The 12,551-nt window shown below is 40.8% G+C and overlaps 2 protein-coding genes across 2 annotated transcripts in view; both read right to left on the bottom strand.

The window, feature by feature from the left end:
* The window catches only part of LOC137294635 (uncharacterized), a 41,822-nt gene that overhangs the window by 21,638 nt on the left and 7,633 nt on the right, over nucleotides 1–12,551 (bottom strand). The gene's annotated exons all lie outside the window — the stretch shown is intronic.
* Nucleotides 404–2,302, bottom strand: LOC137295259 (adhesion G-protein coupled receptor G2-like). Its single transcript, XM_067826576.1, is given in 7 exon segments — nucleotides 404–510; nucleotides 513–764; nucleotides 767–787; nucleotides 790–1,413; nucleotides 1,416–1,504; nucleotides 1,766–2,140; nucleotides 2,298–2,302. Coding segments are annotated over 7 exon segments (1,473 nt in total).

Genomic DNA, 12,551 nt, shown 5'->3' with positions numbered 1-12,551 from the left:
GAGGGAAACAAATACCAGCGCCTTGAGTATGTACTAGTTGCATGGATAAATATCCTGTAATAATACAATATAAATAATACAGTATCCTATCTTATGACATGCATAACATAGATCCCAATCATAGACATAGGGGTGTCTTGCTTAGAGTTTGAGTATACAACATGTGATATGTAAATATCTCATATTAATGATTAAGGGCTCCTGTTTTCGCTATTTCTTCTTGACAAAGTATAAGATCTCTAAGTTTGTGTAATGTTGAACACTGATGATAGTATATGGGTAACAACAACTGTCTACTTGACGGAAGTGAGGACACACGAAATGATAGTCAGCTTCTATCTCTTTCCCCTTTTTCTGAAGTGTGTATATAGGCACGAAAGATCTTAATTCTACCATAGAAATTCTAATAGAAACGAATCTCCATTCTTTTGGACGAGGTATACATTGTCGTATCCTTTCCTTTTGGTCTTTTCTGCATGTTCACGTGGCCTTTTTTTCACTTCTTAGCCTCAAAGGTCTTAATTTTTCTTAGATAATCTTGCGGACTCGTCTGCTATCACCGAACGAGAGGAAGTTGAAGACGCCCTGTCCAGCTGTCAACACAGTGAACACATACATCAGTTCCTCTCTCTGAAGGAAGTAGCCAATGAAGCCAAACAACCATGATAGACCTGTCAAAGTCGACAGTTTGAAGAATGTAATAATGTCGTTTGCCTGTCTATTTCCCAAAGTCTGATTTTCTCTGTTTCTGAATCGCAACGAGTTGTCCAGAGAAATAATACTCCGAACAAGCAAGAACACTAAAGGAAATAACTGAGACCAATCCAGAAGTTACGAGGAAACAGAGAGCAGGACCGCCATAGGCAACAGTAGTATAGCCCGACTGGATGTAGGTGATGGGTAGAGTCATCGTTACAATGACCAGAGGGACACCATAGGCACAAACTGAATACTTTATCATCAGACACACCTTGTCGTCGGCTAAGTGCCGCGAGGAGAAGGGTTTGGTGAAGACTCTAAAAATGTGTAGACAACAAATGTTCATCCAGGCAGAGACCACAAGCCAGAAGTAGTGGATGAGGACTCCGATAACGGTGCAGATAGTCGGGGTGGCGACCGTTCTTGCTCCAAACAGATACAACATTTGGGCAAAGAAGACAGAGGGTGAGAGCAAGATGAAGTTGAGGCCTGGGATCGTGTGTAGCTCCTTAATCGGGATGTAGACTGATAGAATGAGGAGAAGGAAGAGTAACCTAAGGGATATGCATACTGCTGTTGTTATTTTACGAGCAAGAAAAGCCCCTGATATATAAGTTGGAATTTGTACCACCATCTCCTCCGGTTTCCTCAAAATTGCATCCAGATATATTAAGTAAGTTCCATAGTTTGACAGAAAGTAATTATGTTCATTAGTTCTATGTCTCCGAGAGCAGAACCATTTACATTGCTAATTTCCGAAGTGGAAAACGCTGCCATTGATCATGTATTAAAATCAAGCGGGCCACTGTAAGTGACATATCAAGATGCATTGTTTCCAGAGATGTTTGTCTGAAGCGTCTTGGAGCCAACTTGAGTTTGCCCTGCACATTTCTGCGTGTTGTACCTGGTTGTATCTGAACTTCAAATGTCGTCCCCATTGTCATGTCACATTTTGTGCAGCAGTTAAACGTTCTCTTAAAGATACAAGCGTGTAATTCGGCAGGAGAAAAGAGTGTGAAATGTACATAATTTCCATCAATTACAAGGGCGTCAGCTCTCTTGATGCGTGCATACGACTCTTCTACTTAGTGACATATCAAGACGCATTGTTTCCAGAAATGTTTGTCTGAAGCTTCTTGGAGCCAACTTCAGTTTGCCCTGCACATTTCTGTGTTTTGTACTTGGTTGTATCTGAACTCCAAATGTCGTCCCTCCCATTGTCATGTTCAGACTCACATTTTGTACAGCAGTTAAACGTTCTCTTGAAGATACAAGTGTGTAATTCGGCAGGAGAAAAAGTGTGAATTGTACATAATTTCCATCAATTACAAGGGCGTCAGCTCTCTTGATGCGTGCATAGGAGTCTTCTTTTAGTTCATAAACAGTGAAACCATATTCATTTAGTATGTTTTGAATATAGGTCTGAAAATGCTGTCCTGAACTGAAATATAAAAATGGTCGATTGATAGGCCAAATTAAGATATCTTCATTAAATGACAGTGTTGCGTTCCATGTCGTGAGAATCAGTCGTTCATTCTTTACCAGTTGAATACAGGTTGAGTTATGCTTTCTTTCTGACAAAGGACAGTATATTTCACGACATCGTTTCTGGAAAAGAAAAGTTTTGGAATCATGTTTTCAGCAAACAGACTATCTTATTTTGTAATGGAGAGAAAAGGAATAACTGAATTCGGAATCTTTCTAGAAATAACCGAGAGTGTCTCTCCTTTATCCCCAAAATTTGGAATCGTGTCTCAGTATTGATCACTGTCGGAATGGCATCAGCAATGCTGCATATATATCCAACTCAATTTTATGGAAAACATGCTTGTAGAGGACCATGTCTTTTTTAGAATACAGTGTACACACGAATCCTCAAAGTATACAGACATGTAGACATAGATGGGGAAAGGCTGGTACTATTTTCTGCATGTAAAAGAGGAGGTAGTGTAGCCTAGTTATCAAAGTGTTGGCTCGACATGGTGTCAATGCCAGGATGGATTCCCTACTTCAGGACATACACTCAGTTGGACCTGTGAGAGCTGTTTTGTAAATAAACGCACGTGTGTGTATTTGAATCTCTCACCGTCTGTAGCATGATTCTTATAAAAAAACCTTCACATAAGACAGCACAATTCTGTTAGCTACGTTCTTAACACTTTCAATATGATGATACAACTTTTTCATGTTTTTGTAACCATAACATTATGCCATAAACGATTTAAATAACTGGGATTATTTTCATCAAAGCACCACATCCGTTACGCGCGTTCTGATTGGTTCGTCTTGTTTTCGCACATAACAAGCATCGAGTGGGGGACGGGTCTTCATGGAGGTTATTGGAACGGGAGAGAAGTAACGAGTGCTGTGTAAGGACGGTAAAAGTATAAAACACTGTCTGTTTGTACAAGGAGAGCAAATGCTGTTCAGTATGGCCAAAGTCAGTAACGGGACTTGGAGGGATGAGGAAAGAATGCTGCTACCTGCTACAGGATTTTGCTACCTATTTTAAAACATGTACTTGCTAAAAAGTTCATTTGGAACACTGTGTCAGTCCAAAACATGATTGATTGATCAACCCTTGTCTGCAGTAACAGAACAATTACATCAAGCCTACCCTAATGCGTACCCTAACCGTATGAAGATGGTTACTTAGTGATGATACACTTAACACGTTTGGTTTGTCTAATGTTTACAGACGCACTCAACAATGCTCCAGCTGTAGATAATCGCGTTAGGACCACACAGTCAAGGACGGATAGTTTGTATATGTGCCAGGCGTCACCTCTCGGTCCTTTCCGTAAACTCGCTATTCAACTTAATTGTCTCGGAATAACGAGTTGGTGACGGATGTTCTCTCAGTCTGGTAAACCGGATCCTGGTTCCCGGTCCTCTCATCAATATAGAGGCCCGGGAACCAGGAAGGTTAAACCGATGAAAGATTCTGTCAACAGATCAGTGCATTCAGTATGAAGAGGGAATAACACGACATTTGTGGGATAGAATGTCAGCGCGTGTACCAGTCCATATACATAACCTGATATATGTCTGTCTCCTGACAGCGATCTTCGTCCTTGCGCTGCTGACGGATATACTGTATTTTCAGAAATTACTGAGAAAGTTGTTTCGACAAATGCCTAATACATGTATATAAACTATAAAAGTTTTACTTAAATGATTTTGTTCACATATATAGTATTCCCAGAAATTATTGGGAATCATGTTGCGTCATGTAACTCATTACGTTTATTAACTTCTGGCGTTTTACTTACATAAACATGTTAAAACATCATCCTTTTACAGTCTCAGTCTTGCTTTCGTACTTTGTTAGACCTCCTCGCTCAGCAATGCATGCCTGAATACGCCTAGGCACACTACCCATCAAAGTTTGTAGGTAATCGTGTGACAGGGTATCCCAATACTGGACCACCTCGGCCTTCATATCTTCAATATTTCTCAGTCCCTTTTGGTCTATTCTGTCCTTCATGACTCCCCACACATTCTCAATTGGGTTTAGGTCTGGGTTGTAACTGGGCCAGTCTAAAACTTGAACATTTTCGCCCGACAACCACTGTTTTGTGTAGTGCGCAGTGTGTTTTGGGTCATTATCATGCTGGAAAATCCAATCATCTTCATACAGTGTTTGTGCTGTCGGAAGAAGGTGACCATTTAGAATGTCAACGTATCTTTCTTTTGTCAAGTTTCCCGTGAAAACACACAATTGCGTCACTCCGCGAGCCGATATGCCACCCCACATGTGAAACTTCGGGCTATGTTTTGGTCGCTGGTAGACAGGTTTGACAGTATCTTTGGTCCAAATTTTCACACAATTAGGGAAAAGCCAAACAGAACTTTCATCCGAAAAGAAAACATTATCCCAATCTTGATTTTCATGAGCCCGACACCAGTTTAAACGTTTTTCCTTTTGTGCATCTTTCATCAACGGCGAGGGAATTCCACGTTTTTTCACCCAATTAAGTCTCTGTAATTCCTGCCTAACTGTTTCATTGCATACCTGAGGACTTCCTCTGCTAATCATTTCATTTCTGATGTTCTCAACACTTTTCAATTTGCCCCTACTCACAATCTGCCCAAGTCTTCGGCGATCCACAACACTGAATTTCCTAGGCCGACCTGCCCCTGCTTTGTGCTCTATCCCGGTTCCTGTTTGAATATTCTTCAAAGTTCTGTATACTGTAGACAGAGGAATACCATGTCTACAAGCTAACACTTTAGCATCAGCCTCACCCCTTTCAAAATCATCTAGAATGAGCTTTCTTTTCTCTCTTGCTGTAAATTCTGCCATGTCAACACAGGAAGCCGTCTGCTCAGACAAGGGAGATAACTCTTGACGTAATGAGCTGCCTTGTAAGCCTTCAAGAGTTGTCTCCCTTATTTAGTATGCTTAGTGCATATAGTGAAAGCCCTTTTTCCAATCTTAGCATCATTAGAAAAAAAACGAAGATTTTCTCAATAATTTCTGGGAACACTGTAATTCCCTTACAGTTCACGCACAGGCAAACTGTTGCGCAAATGGGGTTGCGCTGCATAGAGAATATGACAAGTCTTCTTATATGCGAGCGAAGCGCATATGGCAAAGGTTGCCAACGTACCTTCCTCGCTTCGGTTCGAAAAATATTTTTCATGTCAAAATAAAATATCGCCACCATCCAAGGTACACTCCCATTTCCTCACTTGGCTGTGCTATCACATTTCTTACAACTTGTTTAGTAATTACTCAAGTGAAATATGTTTTATTCAACATTTTAAGCGCCACTCGTGGTATTCAGATCGTTCTTCGCCTCCATTACCCCTGCCAGCTTCCAGTAGAACACTGGTTGATTATTTACAACAGCCTCCGTTCAAAGAATTAACCGCCAATACGTTGATGGATTGATTGCTCATTACTGGCTAACTAAATTATTTAGTTATAATTATAATTTATTTAAAATGGTGGACATCATACAATTAGTTGCCAGGTGTGCTATCTTGGGTGACCAATGAGACTATACACCTAAAACCTGCAACTATACATCACTTTTTCGCATATTAGACTGTTAAAAGACACATGACATAGAGCAGGATTATTTACCAGCTGCTGATGAATGGCATATCGTCTCTTTAATGTGGATATTGATGGATACATTCCTGAAGTAGGTAATAGCCTGACATTGTTGCTATAATGCAGTTTGCTTTAGATTTAATATCTGCATTTTGTTTTAATTTATTTGTTGCAGCATTCAACAGAATCTGTATTACAGACAGCTAGGTCGCGCATAGAGCTCGTATGAAATATGATTCACGTTGGCAATCTATACAATGTTTAGATTTACAGGCATGTTATAAATTCACTATAAGTATATGCTTTTTATTAACTTTCAAAATGCATACAAATATAATACACTAATTAGGGTTAAAAGACGAAATATTAAGACGTATACTGACTTCGTTACTTTTCAGTCTTAACAGTTCATTACCACTGGCAGATGATTAAATCAAATTTCAAAGTGTTTCGTTATTTTTCTTAAAAATGAAGTAAAAATGAACAGCCTATACTTAATCTATCAATTACGCACACGGGTGGCGCAGTAGGGGTCACTTAGGACTTACTATCTCCTTCGTAGTACTTAACACATCCTACGTGTCTAGACCCGTGAAGGTCCCGGGGTAGAATAGGCCTTCAGCAACCCATGCTTGCCATAAAAGGCGACTATGCTTGTCGGAAGAGGCGACTAACGGGATCGGGTGGTCAGGCTCGGTGACTCGGTTGACACATGTCATCGGTTCCTCATGTTGTTGATCACTGGATTGTCTGGTCCAGACTCGATTATTCACAGACCGCCGCCATATAATTGGCATATTGCTGGGTGCGGCGTAAAACTAAACTCACTCACTCCTACGTGTCTACTACGTAGACGTATGTAAGATTTAACATAACCATACCCAAACCTAGACTAACAACTAGTCTCTGAAATGAACATATTTTACTGAAAAAAAGTTCATATTGAAAAAAATATAATATAATGAAAAAGAGCCCTGAGGCTTCCTTCATTTTCAGATGCTAGGGGAATCCAGACTTGCCTGGACTTTCTTGGATATATTTGCTTCAGCGACTGTACGACAGACTAACCCAAACCTCTATAACAGCAGATCTAGGTCCACGTCACCCTAACGTAACGCATGCAAGCGCACGTACACACACACACACACACACACACACACACACACACACACACACACACACACACACACACACAACAACAACAACAACAACAACAACACTGTATAGTAACAGTCATGAGTATTCACTGACTTACATTTCTCCGATCTAACGTCCTCCATATGCAAACATTTCTCAACTTATCAACCTTAATTCATCATCCGAACCTTAGAGAGGATATACAGTATGGTTCAAAATTATTGAGAATAGCTAAAGCATTTCATATTATTAAACGAGAACAAATCAGGTAAAATTGAATGTATTGTGAAAGTGAACTGACCTTTTCATGTTGTGTAGGTAACAATTTAATATTTCATCAAGTCTCCTTGAGCTTCACGGCACAGTCTAAGACGGGTAGGCATACTTCCTATCAGAGAGGTTAGTGTCTCGTGAGTTATGCTGTCCCAGTATCGGACCACTTCTCTCTTCATGTCTTTAATTTTTGTCAACCCCTTTTGATTCACACATTCCTTCATCATCCCCCAAATGTTCTCAATGGGATTTAATTCAGGACTATATGCAGGAAATGGTAATGCAGTCACATTTTTCTCCTGAAACCACTGCTTGGCATGTTTTGCGGTGTGTTTAGGATCATTATCTTGCTGCAAAATCCAGTCATTTCCAGAAAACACATGTGCACTTGGAAGGAGAAAATTATCTAATATGTTAGTGTAGCGTTGACTTGTCAGATTTCCCTCAAACACACACAGCGGGGTCGTTCCTAATAAGGATATCCCTCCCCATACATGAAACTTTGGGCTGTATTTAGGTCGTCGATACAACGGTGCTGACGCAGACTTTGTCCATATTTTCACATTATTGGGATATACCCATATTGAGCTTTCATCAGTAAAAATCACATTTTCCCAGTCAAAGTTTTCATGTGCCAAACACCACTCAACACGCCTGTCTTTATGTTCTTGTTTCATGAGAGGAGAAGGAATTCCAGTCTTTTTCTCCCATCCAAGATCAATCAAATTTCTTCTAAATGTAGATTTTGATACAACTGTTGATCCCCTTTCTATCATTTCATACCTGATGTTGGAGATGCTTGCCCTTTGCTTTTTAGACGCTAAAATTCCCAGCCGGACGCGATCTGAGAAGTCCAATTTTCTGGGTCTCCTTGCTCCTTTCTGGTGCCCAAAATCCTTTCCCTCTTTAAAATTCTTCCTAATCCTATACGCAGTAGAAAGAGGAGTTCCTGTTCTCTCTGCCAATGTATTTACATCATCAATTCCTTGATTACACAACTCAAAAATCAACCTTCTTTTATCTTCAGCAGACATTGTTGACAGTGCTGAGGAAAATGACGTCTGCTACAGATTCAGGGGAGGTAACTCTAATTGTACTATACTCAGTAGGCCAAGATGAGTTACCTCCCTTATACCATTACTTAGTTTTAAGTATCAGTGAATCGGTTGAGGTGTTAGGATAGCTCAAAGTAAGAAGAAAAATTCTCAATAATTATGAACCAGACTATATGTATGAAGTACAACAGAGGAGGTAGTATGTCCTACATTGGAGATACATAGTCCTACATAGGAGATATAAAGTCCGTAGGAGATACTGAGTCCTACGTAGGAGATATTAAGTCCGATGGAGACACTGAGTCCTACGTAGGAGATACTAAGTACGTAGGAGATATTAAGTCCGTAGGAGATACTGAGTCCTACGTAGGAGATAGTAAGTCCGCAGGAGATACTGAGGCCTTCGTAGGAGATATTAAGTCCGATGGAGACACTGAGTCCTACGTAGGAGATATTAAGTACGTAGGAGATATTAAGTCCGTAGGAGACACTGAGTCCTACGTAGGAGATATTAAGTACGTAGGAGATATTAAGTCCGTAGGAGACACTCAGTCCTACGTAGGAGATATTAAGTACGTAGGAGATATTAAGTCCGATGGAGACACTGAGTCCTACGTAGGAGATATTAAGTACGTAAGAGATATTAAGTCCGTAGGAGATACTGAGTCCTACGTAGGAGAGAGTAAGTCCGCAGGAGATATTAAGTTCGTAGGAGACACTGAGTCCTACGTAGGAGATATTAAGTACGTAGGAGATATTAAGTCCGTAGGAGACACAGAGTCCTACGTAGGAGATATTAAGTACGTAGGAGATATTAAGTCCGTAGGAGATACTGAGTCCTACGTAGGAGATATTAAGTACGTAGGAGATATTAAGTCCGATGGAGACACTGAGTCCTACGTAGGAGATATTAAGTATGTAGGAGATATTAAGTCCGTAGGAGACACTGAGTCCTACGTAGGAGATATTAAGTACGTAGGAGATATTAAGTCCGTAGGAGACACTGAGTCCTACGTAGGAGATATTAAGTACGTAGGAGATATTAAGTCCGTAGGAGACACTGAGTCCTACGTAGGAGATATTAAGTACGTAGGAGATATTAAGTCCGTAGGAGACACTGAGTCCTACGTAGGAGATATTAAGTACGTAGGAGATATTAAGTCCGTAGGAGATACTGAGTGCTACGTAGGAGATACTAAGTACGTAGGAGATATTAAGTCCGTAGGAGACACTGAGTCCTACGTAGGAGATATTAAGTACGTAGGAGATATTAAGTCCGTAGGAGATACTGAGTCCTACGTAGGAGATATTAAGTATGTAGGAGACATTAAGTCCGTAGGAGACACTGAGTCCTACGTAGGAGATATTAAGTACGTAGGAGATATTAAGTCCGTAGGAGACACTGAGTCCTACGTAGGAGATATTAAGTACGTAGGAGATATTAAGTCCGTAGGAGATACTGAGTCCTACGTAGGAGAGAGTAAGTCCGCAGGAGATATTAAGTTCGTAGGAGACACTGAGTCCTACGTAGGAGATATTAAGTACGTAGGAGATATTAAGTCCGTAGGAGACACTGAGTCCTACGTAGGAGATATTAAGTACGTAGGAGATATTAAGTCCGTAGGAGATACTGAGTCCTACGTAGGAGATATTAAGTACGTAGGAGATATTAAGTCCGATGGAGACAATGAGTCCTACGTAGGAGATATTAAGTATGTAGGAGATATTAAGTCCGATGGAGACACTGAGTCCTACGTAGGAGATATTAAGTACGTAGGAGATATTAAGTCCGTAGGAGACACTGAGTCCTACGTAGGAGATATTAAGTACGTAGGAGATATTAAGTCCGTAGGAGACACTGAGTCCTACGTAGGAGATATTAAGTACGTAGGAGATATTAAGTCCGTAGGAGACACTGAGTCCTACGTAGGAGATATTAAGTACGTAGGAGATATTAAGTCCGTAGGAGATACTGAGTCCTACGTAGGAGATATTAAGTACGTAGGAGATATTAAGTCCGTAGGAGATACTGAGTCCTACGTAGGAGATAGTAAGTCCGCAGGAGATACTGAGGCCTTCGTAGGAGATATTAAGTCCGATGGAGACACTGAGTCCTACGTAAGAGATATTAAGTACGTAGGAGATATTAAGTCCGTAGGAGATACTGAGTCCTACGTAGGAGATATTAAGTCCGCAGGAGACACTGAGGCCTTCGTAGGAGATATTAAGTCCGATGGAGACACTGAGTCCTACGTAGGAGATATTAAGTACGTAGGAGATATTAAGTCCGTAGGAGACACTGAGTCCTACGTAGGAGATATTAAGTACGTAGGAGATATTAAGTCCGTAGGAGACACTCAGTCCTACGTAGGAGATATTAAGTACGTAGGAGATATTAAGTCCGATGGAGACACTGAGTCCTACGTAGGAGATATTAAGTACGTAGGAGATATTAAGTCCGTAGGAGATACTGAGTCCTACGTAGGAGAGAGTAAGTCCGCAGGAGATATTAAGTTCGTAGGAGACACTGAGTCCTACGTAGGAGATATTAAGTACGTAGGAGATATTAAGTCCGTAGGAGACACAGAGTCCTACGTAGGAGATATTAAGTACGTAGGAGATATTAAGTCCGTAGGAGATACTGAGTCCTACGTAGGAGATATTAAGTACGTAGGAGATATTAAGTCCGATGGAGACACTGAGTCCTACGTAGGAGATATTAAGTATGTAGGAGATATTAAGTCCGTAGGAGACACTGAGTCCTACGTAGGAGATATTAAGTACGTAGGAGATATTAAGTCCGATGGAGACACTGAGTCCTACGTAGGAGATATTAAGTACGTAGGAGATATTAAGTCCGTAGGAGACACTGAGTCCTACGTAGGAGATATTAAGTACGTAGGAGATATTAAGTCCGTAGGAGACACTGAGTCCTACGTAGGAGATATTAAGTACGTAGGAGATATTAAGTCCGTAGGAGATACTGAGTGCTACGTAGGAGATACTAAGTACGTAGGAGATATTAAGTCCGTAGGAGACACTGAGTCCTACATAGGAGATATTAAGTGCGTAGGAGATATTAAGTCCGTAGGAGATACTGAGTCCTACGTAGGAGATATTAAGTATGTAGGAGACATTAAGTCCGTAGGAGACACTGAGTCCTACGTAGGAGATATTAAGTACGTAGGAGATATTAAGTCCGTAGGAGACACTGAGTCCTACGTAGGAGATATTAAGTACGTAGGAGATATTAAGTCCGTAGGAGATACTGAGTCCTACGTAGGAGAGAGTAAGTCCGCAGGAGATATTAAGTTCGTAGGAGACACTGAGTCCTACGTAGGAGATATTAAGTACGTAGGAGATATTAAGTCCGTAGGAGACACTGAGTCCTACGTAGGAGATATTAAGTACGTAGGAGATATTAAGTCCGATGGAGACAATGAGTCCTACGTAGGAGATATTAAGTATGTAGGAGATATTAAGTCCGATGGAGACAATGAGTCCTACGTAGGAGATATTAAGTATGTAGGAGATATTAAGTCCGATGGAGACACTGAGTCCTACGTAGGAGATATTAAGTACGTAGGAGATATTAAGTCCGTAGGAGACACTGAGTCCTACGTAGGAGATATTAAGTACGTAGGAGATATTAAGTCCGTAGGAGACACTGAGTCCTACGTAGGAGATATTAAGTACGTAGGAGATATTAAGTCCGTAGGAGACACTGAGTCCTACGTAGGAGATATTAAGTACGTAGGAGATATTAAGTCCGTAGGAGATACTGAGTCCTACGTAGGAGATATTAAGTACGTAGGAGATATTAAGTCCGTAGGAGATACTGAGTCCTACGTAGGAGATAGTAAGTCCGCAGGAGATACTGAGGCCTTCGTAGGAGATATTAAGTCCGATGGAGACACTGAGTCCTACGTAAGAGATATTAAGTACGTAGGAGATATTAAGTCCGTAGGAGATACTGAGTCCTACGTAGGAGATATTAAGTCCGCAGGAGACACTGAGGCCTTCGTAGGAGATATTAAGTCCGTAGGAGACACTGAGTCCTACGTAGGAGATATTAAGTACGTAGGAGATATTAAGTCCGATGGAGACACTGAGTCCTACATAGGAGATATTAAGTACGTAGGAGATATTAAGTCCGTAGGAGATACTGAGTCCTACGTAGGAGATAGTAAGTCCGATGGAGATACTGAGGCCTTCGTAGGAGATATTAAGTCCGATGGAGACACTGAGTCCTACGTAGGAGATATTAAGTACGTAGGAGATATTAAGTCCGATGGAGACACTGAGTCCTACGTAGGAGATATTAA

This window comes from Haliotis asinina, chromosome 8, assembly GCF_037392515.1.
Source record: "Haliotis asinina isolate JCU_RB_2024 chromosome 8, JCU_Hal_asi_v2, whole genome shotgun sequence".
Taxonomy (NCBI): Eukaryota; Metazoa; Mollusca; class Gastropoda; order Lepetellida; family Haliotidae; genus Haliotis; species Haliotis asinina.
Note: the sequence above shows the minus strand (reverse complement) of the source record. Positions and strands in the feature narration are given on the sequence as shown.